The 21,984-nt window shown below is 48.0% G+C and overlaps 2 protein-coding genes across 12 annotated transcripts in view; both read right to left on the bottom strand.

Annotated features, from left to right (window-relative positions):
• Positions 1-21,984, bottom strand: part of GATD1 (glutamine amidotransferase class 1 domain containing 1) — a 110,251-nt gene that overhangs the window by 24,711 nt on the left and 63,556 nt on the right. For 7 of the 9 annotated variants that reach the window (XR_012660843.1, XR_012660844.1, XM_075095171.1 and 4 more), the window contains exons 1-3: positions 1,902-2,013; positions 917-993; positions 440-545 (exon numbers count right to left, since the gene is read on the bottom strand). Coding sequence is in view for 7 of the 9 variants with exons in the window: in XM_075095171.1 (XP_074951272.1) it covers positions 440-545; positions 917-993; positions 1,902-2,013 (295 nt within the window). In the remaining 2 variants the exon portion in view is untranslated. Of the gene's footprint in view, positions 1-439; positions 813-916; positions 994-1,901; positions 2,014-21,984 lie in introns of those variants that run through there. The other 2 variants (XM_075095172.1, XM_075095173.1) reach the window with 2 other exon arrangements.
• Positions 9,469-21,984, bottom strand: part of CEND1 (cell cycle exit and neuronal differentiation 1) — a 19,755-nt gene continuing 7,239 nt past the window's right edge. For all 3 annotated transcript variants that reach the window (XM_075095217.1, XM_075095218.1, XM_075095216.1), the window contains exon 2: positions 9,469-15,448. In XM_075095217.1, coding sequence (XP_074951318.1) covers positions 14,884-15,276 — 393 coding nt within the window. In that variant the 5' untranslated portion in view covers positions 15,277-15,448 and the 3' untranslated portion in view covers positions 9,469-14,883. The remainder of the gene's footprint in view (positions 15,449-21,984) is intronic.

Genomic DNA, 21,984 nt, shown 5'->3' with positions numbered 1-21,984 from the left:
CTAACACCTATGTGGAGTAGAGAAAGAGGTCCTTTTTAGGACAAAGAACATGTATTTTTAATGTGACACACTTACCCAGGCAAAGCCTAAAAGCGTTATGTCTGCCAGCTGCTACTTTCACAAAATATTTATTTTTAAAAAATAACAATAATGTAGTGTGTATATATACACGAGAGAGAATATATATATTTTGTGTGTGCATATATACACACACAAGACAGAATTACCAATCCAAGATAAACAAGAAAACAACACCAGTATCCAGGGCTTCCTCTTAAATATAAAAGAGCCCAGCAACTGTAGTTGCCAGGGCTTCCCCTTAAAACACAAGTTTTATGCCTTTCCCATGTCATTCTTCCCTAAAGACCTAAGGCTAAGAAGCATCTGTTTCCCCCCTGATAACTGGGGATGACACACTGGCCAACAGTAAAGCCATTACCATCAATCGACTCCAACTTGGCAGGGTTCGCATACGATTTCATACGGAAGTCCTGTATCCAGCGCATGTTGCTCTCGTTCACATCCACAAAGTCGATGGGCTTCCCCTAGGGGAAGCACGGTTCAGAGGCTGGTTAGGATCACTGCACAGACACACGCTACGTTTCTTGAAGGATAACCACGTGCTATTTTGTGAGACTTCAGCTCTCAAAGACCTGAAGTTTTCCATTTTTCCCACTGAAGTAGTTCTTTTGATAGTTCTCCTCCCACTCTGTGGGTAACAGACACTGGACAGAGAAGTTCAGAACCATACGACAGGAAGCATGGGTTCAGTTCAACATTAAGAAAACAGAATTTAAGAAAAGTCCTTTCATCTGTAAAGACAACAAGACACCTCTCAAAAATGGTTAGTATAATTCTCTCTCATCACATGGGATATCAACTGGTTTCACACTGAAATTGCGGTGATTTTACTTACCCCAGGAGTCGCAACTTGCAGATTAAAAGCAGAGCTGGTCAGTGTAAAGCAGTGAAGGAAGGACTGGGCTGACACGCCTGAAAAACAGAGTCCAACAGCTTAAGGGAACAGCAGTTATATTTTAATCCCAGCCATACTAGCTCATTTTACCCAGCAAAGTACACAACTTTGCTTTTTGGCTCATTTTAAAAGCTCTCAATAATTTCAGAGGATTATTTTAAGATGTAAGAAATACACAGCCTTCATTACAGGTGAGTTATGTATTGAGAAATACGTGATGAAGGCATTCTGTTTGTCCAGGCTGGGGGGTTACAGGGAGGGCAGAGGGAAAGAAAGCAGAAGTGAAGGGAATTTGGCTTCCCCCAGGTATACACGCAAGCCCAGCTCGGCTGCATGTGTGCTTAGAAGCAGGTATGTGCAGAGGGGAAAGCCAGCAGGCGTTCCACAGCACAGCTGTGCACAGAGGGACACGCAGTGCACCTGCGAGCACATCTGTGCACAACACAGGTGCGCAAGCAGCAGCAGCAGGCGTGCGCACCCGCGCAGGGCAAAGCCGAGCAAAAACCACGCACGCGTGACTGCAGAGCTCAGCTGCAGCGACTGCCCCGCACGCCCAGCGGCGAGATGCACGCCCGCAAAGGCGCGGCGCAGCCGTGCAAGCTGCGGTGCAGGCACACGCGTGACAGGACCGGGCCTGCAGATGGGGACGCCCGTGCACGGCGCAGCGCGACGCGAGCACAGCGCGGCCACGCGTGCAAAGCGTGGGGCACCCCCACGACGACCGTGCAAAGGGTCTCGAACGGAGGGGACCGGCGGGGACCGGCCCACGCAGCGCGGCCGCTGCACACCGGGGTGGGGAGCGGGGAGGGGTGTGTGTGGGTGTGTGTGGGTGTGTGTCCCGCAGGCCGGGTGAGGCCGGCGCGCCGAATGGAGGTGCGGTGCTCGGCGGAACGGGGGGTTCCCCGCCCCTCCGAGAGGGTCTCACCCGCGGCGGCGGCGCTGGCGACGATGAGGCAGGTGGGCTTGCCGAGCCGGTCCGACATGGCGCGGGGCACGGCGGGGCCCGATGGCGGCGGCGGGGGGGGCCGACGCCTCATGGAGCCGCGCATGCGCAGTGCGGGGAGGAGGGGGGCGCGCGCCGCCGAGCGGCCGTTGGGCGAAGGGCGCGATGGCGGCTCAGCGGGGAGCGCGGAGGGAGGCGGGTCGGTCACGGCGGGCAGGCTCTGTAGTCGCGGTGCTTTTTAACCCCCGAGGGTTAAAATCCGATCCACGGCGGATCATGCGGATCACCTGGTGGCACGTCCCACCTGCCTCCCCTCCGCCACCCTGGAGCGGCTGCCGAGGTTTATTTCCCTTGTATAATCACCACGGTGGTGGCCTGGGCAGCTCTCTTCAAGCTCTGTGCTGGTAGCACAGTGGCTTTCCTCATACAGTTTTATATGGGGGGGTTGCTTTTTAAAATATTTTTTCTTTTCCTCATCAAATTGATACTGACACCAAGTACTGAAGACTTACAAGAGCCACCACACCTCAGGAAGGGGAAGCCAGTGACACCACGCTGTGGACTGGAAATTAAAAAGTAGGCGTCAATATCAAAATGTCAGCTGATTTTCAATGCTGAGCTGAGAGGCTGCGTCCAGCTGCGGTGCTGGGTTTGAAAGCCCTTTGCTCTAATGACGCAAAGTCCCTACTCAGCTGAACAAACACCAGAAGCCTTTCCACAAAGCCCAAGATCATGGTTTATTGTGCTAATGATGTGTTTCTGACACGACATAAGGAGGAACAAAACTCCTTTGATAAGTCCGAGCTGTTTTTAAGTTACTGGCTTGCTTAAGCTATTGGCTCAAGCTGTTTTTAAGTTATTTTGAGTTATGTCTCAGGTTTTGCTCCTGGTACCTCTTACCCTTGGGATGAATAACCTCAGGGATGTGGTGGAGGGACAGACATACATTCTGGTCTTTCACATCCCTGAAGAAGCCACAACTAATTACATTTTATGGGATGGCACAAGGTGAACATGGATCTGTCAGACTCCTTTTCTAAAAAAAAAAAAAATGATGGGTGAAATACATGGATGAAGAATGGGGTGATTCCCCAGAGCTGCTGAAATAAGCATCAGAATTGCAAACTAAATAAAGTCACCCAAACCTTCCTGAAACCATCCTTCCCATCCCTCGTATCTGGTCCAGAATGCGCTCTTTGTGTGCACTCCTAATCTTTAATGAGTCATTATTCTTCAAGAAAAATGTTCATTTATTGCAGATGTCATTGCTTTCGGCTCTGTGGCGCACCGGAGGAAAAGCGATTTTTGTAAACCTTGTTCTGTTTCTGGATTTGCATTTTTCAGCTCTTTGTTAATGTAATAGATTTATCTCTTGATCGTTGCTAGTGTATTACAAAGAGAAAATGCCATTATAAAATGATAGATATAAAATGAAGACAGTACAATTCTGCCATTATTGTTTATTTATTTGAAAGGACCTAATTTCTAGCCTGGCTCGTAAATGAAATATAGCTTATGCTTGTCTGTTTCTTCAATCACTTGTCCGTCAGTCTCCTTTTCTCTCCAAAAGCGTGTTCTAAAACCATAGGCTGGTTAACCACAGAGCTACCTGCATGTTCCTCTCACTTTGCTCCAGCTGAGCTACCAGAAAATTATTTTTTTAAAAAACACCAAACCCCAAAGTATGTCTTTCACTGTTCAGTTTAGCTGCTCTGTGGGGGACTTAGTGCCACTCCAGGAGCCTAAGCCTTCATGGCATGAAACATCGCATTCATGTTCCTTATTCCTTGCTTGTGAATCCGGTGGGTTTTTTCCATATCTAAGAGCAGGCAGCAAGCTGCTCATTCCAGTCCTGCTCCAACAGCTCTTCCCATCCTCCCTGACCTGCCCAAAACACAAAGCATTAGAGGACTTGACGGTGACTTAAGGTGAAGACACAGAAAAAAAAAAAATGCATGTGGGGGCACCCCAGCTGCTGGGAGATTAAATTATACAGCGATGCCTTAATACTTGATCTTCCACTGCTCAGTTGGTGCCAATGCCTCAGTTTTACCAGAGCCTGGTTTTGCAAATGGTCTTCTTTCAAATTCTCTTCCAGCCAGTGCTAGAGAGGCTTTGCAGCCCCTCTCTGCTTAATTTGGGAGGTCAGCAAGTGGGTGGTAACTGGCACCGTGGCAGGATCACGAGGACAATATAAATTATTTGCTGCTTCACGCAGACTGTTGGTTTTGATAGGGCCTGGACATTACGGTTATGTTAAGTTGGCTGAGTGTTTCCTTTCCAAAGCCCACCTGGTAAAACATAACTGCTGCGCTTTGCATTTAAAGCGTGGTGATTTGGCACCGTGTCGCTTTCTGTGGCTACATGATGGTTAGAGATAAGGGAGTGGGGAAAAGCAATGCATAGTTTAAGATAATTGTAAACAAAACCTCTGCTTTTCAGACTTTTAAACTTCCTATAAATAGGTGGAAGGAAAGAAGCAGACGAAACACAGAACAGATGGGTGGAAGATACCCAAAGCAGCGTTTGAAAGCACTGAGCTGACACTAGCTTTGGCCTCTCACTTGGTACCAATGTGTCTGTGCCGCTGTGATGAGAAGGGAAATGCATTTTTTTGTGTGAAGGAGGCACAACGGGAAGATCCCCAGCCCATTCCCTCCTCTCCATCACATGAGCGGTACTGTTTCATCTCAAGCAGGGGAGGACAGTTTGGGCAGGTGCCTCCACTGACTCCAAATTATGGGGAAGCCTCCCAAGTTGCAGCATCGCCTGTTGCCGTACCATCCCCACCGCCTTCCCAGTCACCCTCTTCTGTTACGAGGAGACAGGCTGGGCTCTCACTGTAAGGAGGTACATTTCCCCAGCCTGGGACCTGAAGAGCAGCCTCAGCTCCCTTGAGGCAGAGCTCTCTCACAGCCTGGGCAGGGCAGGGGAGGTTGCCATCTCTGCCCAGATGGCTCATCCATACCATGCTGGCCCAATGTATGTGCTGTTTCATACCCAACTAGGGGCAGTGGGGAGGGCCAGGCAACCACCCATCCCAGCTTCTTAGATTCAGACTTGGAAAAGAAGGATTTATTTGCTCTCCTGCTCTTAGGAATATTAGACAAGCTAGAACTCAAGTCCTCAGCTGTCTTTCTGCAGCAAGAATCTCAGATAATGAAGGCTTTTGCAGCCAAAGGCTGGCCCTTTTTCCTGATCCCAAGGGGTTTACAATATTTGTCTTCTCAGTTCTTAAGAGATTTGTTTCCAAAAGCCTGCAGATTTCTGCGGAGACCCTGTTTGGGGCTGGTGTAATGACAGCAACTCTTCGCAGTGACGCATACTGCCGAAGCCCTTCTCCCCGCCGGCAGCTCGGAGGGAATCCCCGGCTCACGCAGATGCGCAGGGACCCCCTCGGCTGTGGGCCAGGTGCTCAGGGGATGGTTTACACCTGGTGACAGATGCTTCCGGGCCAACTTAAAGCCAAACTCAAGCAAACCAGAGCGCATCCTAAGTTGGCAGGGGAGAGGTTGCAGCAAACAGCTGTGCAGCAAAGTCTGGAGACCAGCCTGCAGGAGAGGGGATTGTTGGGATCAGAAAGGGTTCTCTGGATAAGTCTTTAATTGTTCTACACCGTAGTCCCTACGTGGGAACAAGAATAACCTTCCTTTGGCGGCTTTCCTTGGGCAGGCTGGAGTTTATTTGGGGCAGGACCGCCTTTCCTTGCAGCTCTCACTGGGATGGCTAATCCTAGCAAATACCAAGCCTGCAGGAAACACGGACATGGGCAAGGAGTGAGAGGGAGAACAGCCATTTTCACTCGCACACCCACATACACAAAGATGCTCACGTGAGGAATTATACAATATATCTATGTGTGTATATATCTCTAGATATAGTTTATTTCTCACAATCCTGGTAAGAGTTACAGGTGTACTGGGAATCATTTACAGTTTCACAGCATATGGAGTGGCCATACAGCTTCTGATGTGAGTAACATACAGTGTGTAGAAAGCACACGTTTCCGACCCATCCACCCACCACTCATACAATGGGTTTTCGAAGCTAATACTAGATTCTGCTACGTAGAAAGCCTGGAAAATGTCAGGGTACAGCGTTGGGTGTCGTACAACACTGTCAGTCACAATGGGACAAGCTAAACTACTTTAATTTTCAATCTAGTATTTCTAGTCTACCTGCATTATTGCATTTATACGCTTTTTTTTTAAGTCAAAGTAAATAGAATACTATATGGGAAAGGAAAAATTCTTGACTATTTTAGGATTTGAGCTGCAGCCCATACAAAGTGTCCATAGAAGCATAGACAAGATTATAAATTCAACAAGGTATAAATTAGCTGTATAGCTTTGTGTGTAGGTAGGTGTCCATTTCCCTCCAGGAAATGTCTAGCAGCATATTGTTCCTGACAGGAAAAAAAACCAAAACCCAAACCTGTATATTGAACACAGGTAAATATGTGTCAGTGACGAGCAGGTCTGTTTGTACAGGGAAGAAATCAAGGTGTCACTCTAAAAATTACTATCGTTTGGAAAACGCGTTCAGGGGCTGACTCAAAACCCACCAACGGTGTTGGAAAGATGCCTGTGGCTTCTTTCCAGGAGGGCATCTCCCTGCTACCAGCGCTTGAGCTTCCCGTCTGACTTCCGAGGGCTTCGGATCAGTCCCTGGAAAAGTAACAGAATCCAAGCAAACCGAAAGGAAAAAAAAAAATCCCCTGTAATCTGACCTTCGAGTTCCCTTTCTACAATTTGAGTTTCTCCACAAGTTTGTAAACAACCTGCACCTACCCCTAGGAGAGAGTTGGTTTTCACTGGGGAGCTGAGATTGCACCTTTTAAAGCTTTCAGTTGAAAGGGTCCTAACTAGTGACTCGGGAAAAGGCACCAGGTTTAAGAAGGGCTGCTCAAAACTTAGTAAAGCCAAATTATTCACTTGTTGGTTTGGTTGGTTTTAACATGACAAAATTGTATGGCACCCTTATTCTTATCAAATTGCCCCAGAAACTTGACTGCTTGAAGCTGCTGTGGCAAAACCAGGGATACAACGCAGGTCTCACTGTTGCAAAGATGATTGAAGATTCCTCTCTTCCTGCTGGGAGGTTTGGTACTGGACTGCCAGAAGGAACCTCTAACATTCTTCCTGGTGTGCTGCACTGGGGCTTTATGAGACATGAAAAAAGAATGGAACGGCCTGTGAATTTCAAGCTGGGAGCAACTAAAAGAGAAACAGGAGCTGGCGGAACATGTTGGTCCAAATCCTATGTAACCCAAGTTTGGTTTTTTTTTTTCAGGAAAAGAAAACTGTCTAATTTGAAGAGCATAGAAACAAAGAGCAGAGAGCATGAGTCCCCCAAGTTCTGCATGTCAGAGCATCCGAACAGAGCACACGCTTCACAAAGCGGTGAGCAGAACCACAGCGCAGGGTAGAGCCAAACCCACGTGTCTGGAATGCCGGCGTGACCGGTCACACGGCTTTCAGGCTTTGGGTACCGGCTTGTCAGCACGGGTGGTGGAATAAGATGTGAATTTTAAAGGTCCAGCAGTCTTACATTATTTTACCAAATGATAACACCTGAACAGCCCATTCAGACAGAAAAATCATTGCGGTCTTCTGCATCCTCAATCCCACAGCTAATGGAGGATGAGAGAGCGAGCTGCAGCGCGCCCCTGAACATGAGCCGATTCTTCTTGAGTGCTTGAGATCCTCTCTTCTCCACCTGCGTTTTTGGTGCTCCAGTAACTGGAGGACTGCAGAAGCACCAGCTTCAGCCAAGCGTAGTGTATGTTCGTGCCATGTCAGCACCTCTTGAGCAGCCAGAGCACCTCACACCTGACTGGCAGGCAGGCTTCGATCCTGAGCAGAGCTTGTGGCCACGCAGTGACTCACTGACATGGAAGAGCAAGGGCAAGAAAGGGACCTTCCAGCTGTAGTCTTCTCATCTGCTGTGCTCCTGCGGCAGGCAAGAGCACCCAGCATCTTGCAGACTCAGCCCCTCAAGCCTTAACAATTAGGGCAGATGAATCTTCATATGTTGCCTGCTGTGCCACACAGCCTGCACTGCCCTTAGGTGGCTGAACCGAGCCTGTATCTTTTGGGTGCAGCCACCCAAAATCTGCCTCAGCCTTGGGGCAGGGTTTCTGCCTGGCTGTGGAGAGGCCACATCTGCAGAGCTGCCTGGGAAGAAAGTAGGGAAAGGGAATACGGAGCAGTAGCCAAATAGGCAGTAAAGGACAAGCAGTAAATCAGATCTCTAGAAACCAATGGAGCCATGCAGTTTGTAGCAGTTGAAGATCTGGCAGGAGGAATTTGGGCATTAAAAAGGAAAGCAGGTCACAGGGCTGGACTGATGATCTAAATGAGAAGACAAAAAAATCATCATAAAAACCCTTTGCTCAACAGATTAAACTCCCCCCGGCCAGTCAATCAAGGTAATGTGATCTGAGCTAACCACAGTGAGATGCAATAAAAGACCGAAAAATTGTGTTGGAGAGACCCAGCCAAGTCCAGCCGAATGGCACAGGGGGCATGTGCCAAGCCACAGCCTCAGATTGCAGTACCCTCAGTAGCCCCTTGCATCATCATCTGGGCTGCTCAGTTCAAGATAATCTAGCTCAAGGAGACCAATTTTCTGTACAGCTACCTTCAGTTTGATGAACCTAGGTTAAGCACCCTCTCATTTTTGCCACATATTCACCATGACAGCTAAGACATTCTGTGCTCTTTGCCCTTAATGCCACTTAAAAAATAACTTCCCATTAATGATTAAGTAATACTTCAAATAGATAAAACTCAGGAGAGAATTAATCTCCAATTAAATGAAGACAGGAGAGGATTTAAGAAGAATAGGCCAAAACCAGTCACTGCAGGACAAGCGCTTAGGGACAAATTATGGGCTGAAAACAGCAGCAATATTTAATCCACGGTAGCAGGCAGACGTTGCTCACATTGCCCTCTCCTGGCTTCTTTGTAACCAGGAGAGCGTAAATCCTGAAGTACGTGGGTGGTACCGCATCCCCCTGCCCGGAAGATTGGTGCACAGGCTTCGGTGCTTTCTGCCGTGGAGTCATCAGTCAAGTGCCACTCATAAGACCTAAAATGTGTGGGCAGCCCAGGTCAGATCTCCAGCGTCAGAGGGTTTCTCCCGAAAAGAGTAAAGGACAAAATACCCCTGGTATAAAAAACACGAAATACCCCACTTCCTGCCTCCCATGCTGAGAATTTAACTTAGATACAGAATTTATTATGCAGATCAAAACCAATTCTCTTCATGAAGGGAGGTGCCCAGCCCAGAAGGCAGAACTGCAGTCAGTTCATGACAAAGACTCACGATGTGGTTGCCTGCCCCTATAGAAGACGGCTCTTCCTGCCTGGGGAGATTTCTCCCGGCTCTGTGGTGAAGTGAATGAGACCGCAGTAAGATGCTGCATGGCTTGGGAAAGGAGCCAGCATCCCTGCTCTAGCATGATGTCCCAGACTAGGAGGGTAAAAGTGTGCATAAGTTGGATTTTCAGTCATTTTCATAGCAAAGCACATGAAAAGAGACCGGAGCCTTTCAAAATGCCCAAATCATAAACTTGTAATTTCCCTTAATCATACAAAGACGGCTGTCGAAAACTTAACGGTTAGTGAAGCAAGAAAGAGACCTGTAATGTTGAACAGATCCAGCAGAATTTCATCTGGAAAAGTCCGTTAGCAAAGGTAAATTTCCATGGCATTGGAGTCGGTAATTTTCACTTTTCTCTGAGAAAAAAAATAGATGTGGGTAGGATGTAAAAGTTGATGTGTCCTTACCAAAGCTGTTAAGATAATTTCACGTGCTTTTTTTCTCTGCAGTTCCCTGCACTGTTTCTTGTACTCTCCCAAATCACTGACTTGAAGCTTTTTGTAGAGCTCATTGGAATTCCAAGAATTTCACCTTTCAAATACACCTTTACATTGCCTTCCTTTTTTGGGTTTGCTTCTTGAAGAATAATTTTTCTCTCAAATCTCAGGACTGTTATGTTCAACCAATTCTAAGAATACAGAGAAGGATGTCGATTTCAAAACCCCAGTGGCATTTCCAAGAAAGGAAGGGAAATTTTTAAGGCAGAAATCATCTCTTCTCACCAACTCTAGGGTTTTTTTTATTAGTTACTGTTTTTACACAAATATTGATGTAGGCATAAGCACGGCCATGAGCACAGCTGCCTCAGTTAATACCAGAGACTTTCCTTACACTCAGCAGGACTAAGGAATGTTTTAGTCAGTTTAAGAAACTACGTCATTGAGATGACTTTACATTTTACAGTGACCTGCGATCATATCCCTGGTGCCAATAACATCCAAAGGCCTGATCAGAGCACAGTGAAGCCAATGGAATGACTGCCCTTGTTTTCAGTACCCTATGGATCAGCCCCTAAACTTTGTTTCACCAGAGATATAAACCCATTTTTAATTTATCACTCAACCTGATGGAGCTAAGAAATACTTCAGGGCAAGTGACTGCTCAGCGCTTTAAGCACAAGCCCGACGTGACCAGCACCTGCCAGAAGGCATTCTTACCCTCCTGAAAATGCTGCTACATTTTCCTTTGGCTTCCAGATTTGTTCGCCTCCTACGGCGGAACTGTTGGGAATAATGGGACTTATCCATAGCATATTGAATTGGTAGAAAAAAGAAGCAGAATTGTAACCCATGTCATCTTTCCTAAAGCTAGAAGCATCACAAGCCTTCTAGTAAGCAGTCCAAGGGAGCGTAATGACATCTTTGTATTAACTAAAACTTCTAGCTCCCTAAAAAGAGATTGAGATCAGGTGTAGTCATTGAATCTAGGTTTTAGCGCTAAGCTACAGTGTCTGAAGTTAGTTTTGCAAATTTGTAATTTATAGACTTTATCAAAAGAGTAAACTAGCAATCTAGATCTCTTCAAATCCCAAGCACAGACTCTGATTAGTTTTAAGCATTAATTCATTCTCCCCCACGGAGATATCACTAGAAGGACTTCATATCACAAACACCACACAAAGAATAACATCAAGCAAATAACGGCATGTGCTCAGTACGAGAAAAGACAACTATTTATTTAGCACAGCGAGTTCAGTCATTTAAGCCTTCTGCTTCGACAAATTTGGTTTCAATCTTGCTTCGGTTCTGAGAGAGGTGAATTTGCTCTTCTCAGCCTAGTTCTCGCTGGACTTTTTTTTTTTTTTTCCCCTCAAAATGAAACCACCGCACAGCCTGGCACATTAAGGCAGAACAGGAGGTGTTTGCTAAAAGGATGTCATTTGCAAGTCAGGACTGAAGTGCATTGCCCCATCTGCGTGCTTAGGAGCTTGTATGGCATCTATGCTTGATCTACCTGACTCAAATCAGCACTAGACCCACACTTCGAAAAGCGCTACGACACAGTCCAGTATAGACTAAAAGTGCCTTATTTTAAAGCGAGTAGCCCACACGACTATCCAGGGAGGGGAAGAGTAATTCTGAGCTTCTAGCACAACAGGCACATCGTACATTCAGCAGTTCACTAGCCATACATTCTTTGCACTGAGAAGAAACCAGGACCAAAAAGGAATTCAGGTGCTGCATGGCGTGATGCAAATGGCACAAAAGAAAAAAAGACATCACAGACACTTTGTGTGAATGCAAGTGAAGGGTCATCTCCAGGTTGATTTGTTTTTTCCCACTAGACTACGATAACATAAACATATATGTATGTATACATACATAGGCGGGATATTCAAGGCAGGGTGGTGTATATACACATACACAAACACAGGTGTTTTCCAAACCAAGCAGCCAAAGAGGTTCCAGGTGATGAATCTGGACATCAGAGGGAAAATCCCTCACGAACAGGACATGCCACGTTCGCCGCCTCGGGAGGGTTTGCACGTGGTTACGTACCCAGATGAGGAGCTGCAGTCCCGTCACCACCTCTGGGGTGTGTTTCTGGATGAAATTACTGGCCTTGCATCTGAGCGCTCTAAGGGCGGGGGGAGGGGGGGTTGAAGGTGGACAGAAATGGTTAAGGCCCACGTTGGCTGAGAACTGTTTTTCCCCTCTTCTGTTGCCAAAGGGTAAGTCAAGGAAATAAAAACACTTTAGAAAGTAAAATAGGAGACTCAAATGAAGCAGGTGGTTTTTTTTCTCCCCCTCTATCTATGCTGGTCAGGGCAGAATAGATAGATGCTATATCTGTAATGTTGTCACACACTGTTAAAAAAAAATTCATATGCTGGGGTGAGAGAGAGGGAACAGACAGGACAGGTAGAAGCATCTCTTGAAGACAGGCCTCCCACTTGCAAACAGAAGTCGCTGCCTGAAAATCACCACCCTACTTTAGCAAAACCTCAATCAGAGCAGAGGTGGCCGGTTTCCCTTCCTCATGAGCAACGTAAGCAAAATTTCCCTACAGCCAAGAGCTTTGTGCTTCAGAGATCCAAGGGAAGGGCCCCAGACTCTCAGTGATGCAGCAGCATCACCACATCCTCTCGCAAAGCCCTGCTGCAGTCGCTGCAAGGAAGCCGTGCTGGGACTGCTTCTGCACTATATTCACTCACATCTCTGCTTTCCAAATACCTTTCCTTCTCCTTTGCTACTGCCACCCTCCCCTTCCGCCCCCCCCATAACCTCTGAACATCTGTAAAACAGGATGAGGGGACATCACTTCTCTAGACAAAAGTGGTGTTACAGAAACACCCCACCACAGACCCTTCTGCTTCAAACTGAAGAACTTCACCAGGCTGCGAGTGACATACTGCTACAAGGAGACACCCGCAGTACAGGCAAAGAGTGCTTTCAGCTACCAGGGTTTCAGCTGGGGCTGTAGCACTCATTCCAAAACCCCCTGTAAACCCAACATGCCCACCCCTTGTCTCTGTACTGTTAAAGGTAGAGGTTGACATTAAACTTCAGCTGCGTGCAGCCTGCTGTTCATCAGAAGACAGCATCTGATACCCCCAGAGGCTGTGCGCCTTCGGGAATATTTTATGAGCCTTGGGGAAAAGAGGATGACAAATCTCACCATAGGAATGGCTGGGCTGCACCAAAAGGCCTTTTGTTTGGGGAAGCCATATTCATTCAGCACACCAAATCTGGAGGTAAATAAGACATGAGCCAAGAGAAGAACTGCCAGATCAGGTTATACACACCCCCATCCTATCCAGCAAGCTTGCCAGAAGCAGCTACTGCAAAAGCAGTACCTGGGGAACATACGCCTTTCTCTGGCCCTGTACCCACTGAATTTATACATCCAGGCTCAGCTAAAGATGTACGACTTGGGCTCTTTAACTGAACTCACACCACCTTGTCACAACCTCTTCTAGTCATCACTCCAAAACTCTGCCTGTTGGCTGCAACAGCTGCTGAGCTCTGGAGACTTTGCAGTTTTGAGCTCATCTGATTTCTGACCTAATTTGAAAACAAGGTGTAAGGTCTTTTTCATAAGACACTCTTTTGCAGTAGCACAGCAGCCAAGAGGAGTCTAATGGAAACTTTCAGAATAAGGACATCTGCCCTTTTCTTGGTATTAGGGGAAGGGGATCAGCCAGTGCACTAAAACCCCCTCTCATCACCTGCCTTCCTTCTCCCCTTCATAAGGTCTGGCTTTAGAGCCAAGGTTCTCAGCAATGAAATCAGGCTTTTCCCAAGGGCTGAGAATTTGTTTCCATTTCCAAAGCTTGGAGGAGTCACAAATCCCTGCTACCGCCATAGGAGGGAGGTAAGAAATCCCCCCAGGACAGACTTCCAGTGCCCTTATAGAGGGTTTCCTTGGTATAAAGCAAGTCAGTCTTATTCTCATGGGATCCCAGGTCCTCTCTGCCCCTAAAACCAGCTCCTGTCTCCACTTTTTCAACACTCTCATGTACAGACACCATAGCCTTCAGTGGGGGAAGGGGGAAAGCAGGTGAAAGGCCTGATCCAAAGCCCAAAGAAATGAACAGAAAGAGTCCAGCTGACCTCGAGGGAGTTTGGGCGGAGGCCACAGCATCTTGCAAAGCCCCACCTAACTTTAAGAAATACTAGATCCAAAACAAAGTCTCTCCTATCCCCAAATGCTGCCCATATGACCTTGGTGAGCCATGGGATCCTGAAGGCTGCCTACCAACGTGCAAGAAACCAAGCAGATGGCAGTTGCTTGAAGTCGGCGTGGGACTTTGCCAGCTATCTTCATGTGCTAGCTGCGCTGTCGGTCACGGTACGGCCCCTCCTCTCACTCCCCCGCTGGCAGCTCAGCCAGAGAAATGACTTGGTGTGATGTCCCAGGCTGAACACTCAGCCCTACCATGCTGCAGTCTCAGCCTCCAGCTGCAGCCTGTTTTCTCTGGGGCACTTTTGAGTTGGGTTTTTAAAAGTAGGTTGATGAGTAGCAGGTACACAAGACGTCTATTAGAGATCACACTTCACTTTTTGGGTCAAGGAGCTGCCTTTTGCCTGTGCTTGCCCAGTGGTTCCCCTGCCCCAGAGGTGCTGGATAAACACCAGCCCAACACACTGTGACAGGCAAACCAGGTCTTAGCACTAGGCTCCATCTCCCCTTACATCATCTTTACCACAACCCAACTTAGAAACAAACCAAACAGAAACCAAAACACAAAGCGGGGACTGTGGATGGGACGTAGAACACTCTGGACTTGAGAACAGGGGACTGCAAGAGAGGTGGGGGTGTCTCCCAGGGAGGACAGCAGGGGAGGGGAGGGGACACCGTCATTTACACCGATCAGGAGAAGCTGTAATCTATACACAGTGGTATAAGCCAAGATATATTACATGAAAGAACACACTGAGTGCATGGAGTTACCCACACTGGGTCAAACTGGCACAGTTGTCTTGAACAAGACTCTTGAGTTGCAGTTGGTGTTTGTTGTTGACCTATCTAGCTCTCTCTCTATATATAGATATGTATAGAATTTTTCTGCATGCATTTGTCTCAAAAGGAGCTGTACAGCTGGGTTGGGTTTCTCATCCCCACCCCGTCTCGGTCTTCATTTTTTCCGGGCTAGGAACACCGCTCCCACAATCACCGCGAGCGCAGCCACTGCCACTCCTCCGATGATGATCAAGGGCTTCACGTTATCGAAGATGCTGCCTGGTGACTCCTCGGAGCCGTTTCCCTTGTGGTCAGAGTCAGGGGACTGGCCGGTGGCCTCTTGTGTCTCCGTGGCAGCGGAGCTGGGTTTCAGGTTGCTGTGGTTGTTCACGACGGCAGCATCACCACCAGCCTTCTTGGTGGCAGCGGCAGGAGCAGGCTGCTCTTTGGGGATCTCCTTCTTGTCTGCATTTGTGGCAGGCCCAGGGTTGGGCTTTTCTGGCTTTCCGGAGCTGGGGGCCTTGGCATCAGGTTTGTTTCCACTTCGGACGTTGCCTTTGGAATCCATCCCTACGAGCGCTGTCGGTAGCAACTGGACACCACGTGTGTGGAGCAGTCCCAGCTCTTCTTTGCCCAGCTGCTGGAGAAAGCAGACGAGCCACCTGAGCTCAACCCCTGGGAGTGGTCGTCTTGGGGCGAGTCTCACACTGGCAGTGTCCTATCTGGACATGATACAGCACCTGGAAGAGGAAGCAGAGCCATGAGAGGTGAGTGAAAGGACAAAGCAAGCCAGCGCCATGCTACCTGGAGGCAACAAAGGAGGACCCAAGGCAAAACTGGAAAACCATTGCCTCTTTTTTAGTAACTGTGAGCTGTATTCAAAGTATCTACTCCAGCACCTGTACCAGCAAGAACATCAAAAAAGTTGGATTGACTGTCATCCACAGCTGCCACAACTAGGCTCCGCATGCGATCAACTCCATCCTGCCCACATACATGATGCCATTTGGCAGTGCCAAGATACTCACATCCAACCAAATAAATCTTACTTTTCATCTGCTCACCACAGCTCCCTTCCTCCTGCGTAAGGAAAGAACATTTTGTTTGATGGGAAGACAGATCAATAGCTCCTCCCTGGTTGTATGTCACCCTCTACCCTTCTTTTTGCAGCATTATCCCAAGTTAAGTTTAGGAAGTGGTTAATATGTGATCTTGTGCGATACTTTCTATGCAGATGAGTACTGCAGAAAAAAAGCAAACCGGATTCACTTTTCAGTTATAGGTATCAGCTACAAGGATTATTGCTGTCAGCATTTCTGGTGGAGCTACAGCAAAACAAGGCAAGTGCCAGATCCTCAGCTGGTACAAATCAGTGTATTGACTCTAGTGCAGCTGCCTGAATTTACTGTAAAGCTGGATCTCACAGCGATTGAGAGATCTCACGCCTGTCTCCTTGCAGCAGTTAGCTGGGCTTGCCTGCAGAGCTGAGCAGGATGTCAGAAGTACTGCAGGTGATGAGCTGGAGCCATTTTCCCCAGGGGACTGATGAAAGCAGCGAAGAGCATGGCTGCATCCGGAGAACTCAGCAAACAGACAAAGTGGGCTTCAAAGGGTAATAAAAACACAACCACCATCACCCAGGCAAGCCTCGCTAGGCAGCGATCGAGGCAGGGTGAGCTGGGAGATGGAGCTCCCGAGGCTACACCTCTGCACGATGGGAGGAGAGCAGACGGCCGCTGGGCAGTTTGCCGTCACGCCTCCGATGGTGCGGCACCACGTCAACTTTGAACTTGGGAAATAATGAGTAAACAGGAGGCAGCAGTCAGATCTGAGTCGCCTGCTTCATTACCTTCCTGCTGACCTTCAGCGCTGCCAGGAGCCTGCTGAGAGCTTTCTACCTGCTAAGTGAAATATGAGCTTATTAGCTGCCTGGATTTGGAAATAAAGAGGCTCCTCAAAAACCCCTATAGACAGATGTTTCTTCTGAAGCTGCTCAGAGTGCAAATCACTCCTTTAATGACAGGCAGGAGGAAGGTCCCAGGGTTGCAGCAATGGTCTGTGCTGCTGACTCTTCTGAGAAGCAGGCTAACAAATGTGACGTTTTAATCTCCATCCAAGTAGAAACGCTGGTCTTGAGGAAACCTACTCACAGAAATGTCAGGTTTGGGTCCAGAGCAAAACTGGGCAACATCTTATGGCTTGGTACAAGATAGAAACTACCCCGTCTCCTGCTCTCCCTTACAAGCCATTGCTTGAATGCCACCATCTTCTCCAATGCCAGTCAACTGGAGTTGACTGAGGGAACAGCAGCCCCAAAATCATGGAAGTCCATAGCCCTCATGCCGCAGCAGGATACTAGGCTGTCTGAAAGGTTGGCACTAAGCCTAGGAGAGCAGTCTCAGCTCTTCCTGTAACATGGAGATGGGACAAGCACTTCCAGAAGGCTTTCCACAGGACCTACCCTACGCATCTCCCTTAGGATGAAGTTTAGCTGGAGAGTATTTGCTGAGATGGAGCCTGAAGTCTCCAAAAGGCATTAGGTCATCCAAGCTGGCCAGTTTTGAAATAAAACATTGAAAGGTGAGAGGCAGATCATCTGCCCCCAGGTTTCATAGCCAGTGTTAAGCAGGATAATTGCTACTCTTCCCTTAGATTTTTTTTTTTTCAATTCATTCTAACTCCAAGCTCTTCCCATGGAATTAAAAAAAATAATTAAACTAGCTCTTGTTTAAAACAGCCCTCAAATTTCCCTAGCAGCTCTACATGGGCCAGATCTACTTTGGGTATAAAAAAAAGCATAGTCTCTGACTGCAGCTGAGCAATACATTTCTGAGTTTGCGATATTAAACCATTTTGGAAAACCATAAGACCACCCTCCCCTCACCCTTCTCTGAAGACGTATCATACTCTTGGGTATCTCGTACCCTACAAACACAATCCCAGATGCTCACCCAGCTTAAGACCCTCTCTGTGGCTTGGGACTTGGTAGTTAAACATATGGTCCTGGACAAGTGCAAGGATATTTTCTCCTCCTTGCTCATTTTGTAATATTTCTGTATGTACCACCTGCCTCACCTTTTCCTTCCTGCTGCCTCCAAAGAGCATTCACACTGCTCTGCTCAGCAGAAACCCTATGTACATCCAGGGCTATATTCCTATGTGCCGAGGCTGCACACAGTCACTCACAGGGCTCTGCTCTTCTGGTTTGGGAGCAATTTATCCTCATTTTACATCTGCTACAACCATGACACAAAAAGAAATAGTAAGCAGGGCCCAAGCCTGAAGCAGGCTTAGAGGTTAAAGCAGGGAGAGTCAGATTCATCATGTCATAAATATGCTCAGTTGCTTTTATATCTATTAGCTGGGCTGCTCACACACTCTCTAGTATTTGTGCAATTATATTATACCAACCCAGTATTAAACATCTGCTGCTTTCCCTAGAAAAGCTAGGTGCAGCCTACAGAGGTGGTAGGGGTGATTCACAGAGGGGGCAAACTGGAGCCTCTGCTGAGAAACGGAGATGCTGCACAGCCCAAGTACCCCAGTTTATCCATATCCTCTCTCATTCACACCCCTGGTTGATCAGGTCTGCATTCCAGATTCGTGGAAGCAGGAAAGCTGGTTTTGCTCAGCGCCTACACTGTGCTGTGGAGCCTTGTCCCGCGGCCGTGCCCTGCGCTGCTACAAACAGCTCATTAAAGGATTTCTTTATTTCTAAGCAAGTTTCCACTAAAAGCAACACAAGCCCCTCATGCAGATCAGAAAAGGTTTTTAAAAGATGAAGAAGCCAAACTAAGCCAAAAATCAATATCAGTAGTTCTTAAATGTCCATGTGAAAGGGCCTCTGTCAGTGGTTTTCCATCACTGGAACTCACTACAGAACCACCCAGCATCCCTCCAGACCCTTTGGCTTGGTTGAGCTGCTGCTGCTGTCAAACACTGCATCTGAGAAGCTCAGGCACCCTTTCTGCCCCCATCAGCTGCAGCACAGCTACCAGAGCCACTGGCTGGGTCAGCATCATGCTGGCTTGCAGCCACCTGTGCTGCCCTCCTCCTCCAGACCCAGGGTACCCTTCGCAGCACATCCTCTTCCATCACAGTACTTAACCCCCTTCTGTATGTTATTAGCTAGCTCCCAAGCAGACTCCCTACCTGGGGCATCATTCCCTCTTTCCTTTTGCTCTCCTTCGCCTTTCCAGTCCTGCACCTTCAAGTGCATGAGCATGTGCTCATCTTTAACACCTCTGAGTCCCACAGACTGAAAAGAAAGGTGCTTTCCTCATTTTCAAGAGCTAAGCGTGCACATACAGGCTGAGGATTTTTCCCCAGCCCTTTGTCTCCTCCTCTTCCCTCATTCTATCACACAAGTTTTCTCTAATGGCCTGTTTCTCCCCCTTTGCTTTTTTCTTTATAGCTCCTCACATCTATTTGTTCCTCCCTTCTCTCCCCTCCTCAGTTGCTGTCTCCGCCTGTCTACCCATTCCTCCCCCTTCCAGCCCCCTCTTTGCCTCCCACACAGACAGCAGCATTTGAGAATAAGGTTCTGTGAGAAAAGAGGCTTAATTCCCTCCATTTCCCGCCCCCCCCCCCCCCATGATATTTCTTTGTTTAACAATCTGTGCCTTTTCAAGAAGGTTTTTCACTTGCCAGCAGCTAACAGGCTTTTTCCCAGGCTGGGAAAAGGGAGCAGGAATCATTAAACCAGTGATCAAGGAGAAAAGGGAAAAGAAAAGCTCTCCGAATTGTTGCTGCTGCAAGAAGCAGCACGCAAAACCACAGCCCCTCCTGGGGCAGTTCTGGTTGTTGCAGCTCTCAAGGTCGGTGCAGTCAGACTCACCGGTGCAACAAGCTGGCTCCAGCCAAAGCAACAGGGTCAATGGAAGGAACAGCTTTCCTCAGCCCCCTGAAGGGCACCTTTTCTGCCTCACCCCTCCCTCCCCAGCAAATTAGCAAATACATCTATTCATCTGTCTCCTGTGTGCGCAGATGAAAGCTGCATCAATCCTGCACCAAATGGAGCAGATGAGTCATTGCTGGCTTTACCATATCACCGTTAGAAGGTCCTCTTCCCTCTGCAGAGACCAGCCCCATCCCCAAGCCCTATAATCTTCCCCTCGCTGTTTTGAGTTGGAAGGGAAAAGCCAGCAACTTTGCAAGTCCGAGCAGCTCCTACAGGGTGTGGGGTCCGGGGCACGGTGGGAAGCTGCACCCCGCAGACGCGCATAGGGCCACAGCAGCGCCGAGCGTGGGGCTCAGACGTAGGGGTCTTGCCTCCTCTGCAAAAAGCAGACCATTTCCATCGGGTCCTCAGCTGCTACACTGACGCTGTCAGCACAAAAGACTTCAGTGCAGTGGGGTTACGGATCTGGATTTGTACTTGCAGCAAAGGTCCATCCGCACCATCCAGGTGTCCCCTGAAAACATCAGTCTCAAATAGCTACTGACCACGTCTGACCTGTAGCAATGCTGTGCAGAAAGAGCCAGAAATGGCAGACAAGACCTTATATATCCTCAGATCTTCTTCTTTGCCCCCTAATCTCCCTTTCAGTTCTTTGCCATTCCTATCTGTCTGAAAAAAGGCAAGGAGGTTTGCCTTTTTGGGGCAAAGAGGAGAGTTACAAGTAACAAAGTCCCATTTTCCTAATGGCATGGACTGTGTTGGCTTTTAGGCCAAGAGCTAAATAGGTCCCTACTACTAGGCAAGCATTAATGCTTCTTCTTGCCTCACCTCCACTGTCAGCCCCCAAGCCCCTTAGCTTGAAGCAGCTGAACCATGGCAAAGACCATCCTGCAACTCCACATTGCTTGAGCCAGGCATGGTAGTAGCCTGCTTAACTCCCACAGGTTGGGGACAGAGGTGGTCTGCAAGGAGACAAGGTCTGCAACCAAGCCTGCTCTCAGTTCCCTCTGAAATGAAATAGCTGGAAGTTAGTGACAGTTAAAAGCACTCTGCAGTGCTGGAGGAGATGGCTTGTGCCTCTCAGGACCAGGCCCATCCTTCCTGAAGCTAAGGGAGGGCTTTGAACCTGAGAACACAAGACCCAACGCTGCTGTCCTCATATTTTTCAGTCAGTTGCTCTTACACCAACACAGTGAAAGGTTTTCAGTGTCATGGAGAAAAAACATATGCTGAATACCAATTAATTTCAGGTTCCTTCAGCAGGTTCTGAAAGTCTCAGCTGGCATGTCTTCATTTGGTCATTTAAGACCAAACTAGCTTTCTGAGGGACAGCAAAGGGCCCTCTTCTCAGCAGCTTCCCTTTGAGTGCAATTTGCACCTGCCAAAACTGGCTCACAGGGCTGAATTACCATCACAGACTCAGGCGCCGGCTCCAGCTGGTAGGTGAAGAGCAGGTAATTTTAGACTGACATCGTCTGCAGATTTTGTTCCTGTGGCAGTTTGCCCACGTAAACAGGAAAATTAGAATTTGGGCACTTCAAAGAGGCACCTGAAAATACACAGCTTCCTGAAAGGGGAAGAGAAAAACCACAAAAGCAGTGCTCTGGCTACAAAAGGTAAGGCAGCTATGAATTGAAGTGACTGGGACTAGGCTGTTAGAAATCGGGGGCGTTACTGGGGGGAATCAAGTGCTGCCACAGGCTTCCTACGTGACCTTCACATTTCAAATTCTCCTTCAGTACTTCATGAAAATTGAATCAATGTGATACAGGGGCTGAACTCACCCATGTGAGATCCTCAGATGGAAGACAGCATGGTCAGATGGAGCATTACCATCACCAAAGTAGTCTTGACTGAAGTGGTCACAGGAAAATCAGCTGGATCACATGGCTAAGGTGAGTTCATGGTGAGCTGAGGAAAGTGCCAGGTCAAAAGCAGCCTGTTCTGACAGATTAAGGCTTCTCCAAAGAGGTCTGAGGTTACTGGCCACAGGGCAATGCCGGTTCATTGCCACTTGCTATTTTATGGCAAAAGGAGGAATAGGCTGCAGTCAGGCGCATTGCCTTGGAGAAGGGAGCCACAGGCACAGGGTTTGGGGTGTCCCTCCTAAGATCCTGAAGCTTAAGACCATTCTCACCTCCCTTTCTTCTCCCAAAGATCAGCAAATCTCCCCATGCACCAAAGTAGCTTGGAAGAGAGTTGAGAAAAGGCAAGACTCTGAACATGGGCTGGAATGAGCAGACTGCAGGAGGGAGGGCAAGTCTTGGCTAGCTCAGCTGAACATGTAGGAAACCATCAAAACCCATCTAAAACAAAACAAAACAAAAATCAGGATTTGTCCCTCCACAGCTGCTAGCTGAAGGCAGAGCTCGAATC

This window comes from Phalacrocorax aristotelis, chromosome 5 (genome assembly GCF_949628215.1).
Source record: "Phalacrocorax aristotelis chromosome 5, bGulAri2.1, whole genome shotgun sequence".
Taxonomy (NCBI): Eukaryota; Metazoa; Chordata; class Aves; order Suliformes; family Phalacrocoracidae; genus Phalacrocorax; species Phalacrocorax aristotelis.
This window is presented reverse-complemented; position numbering and strand designations above follow the sequence as displayed.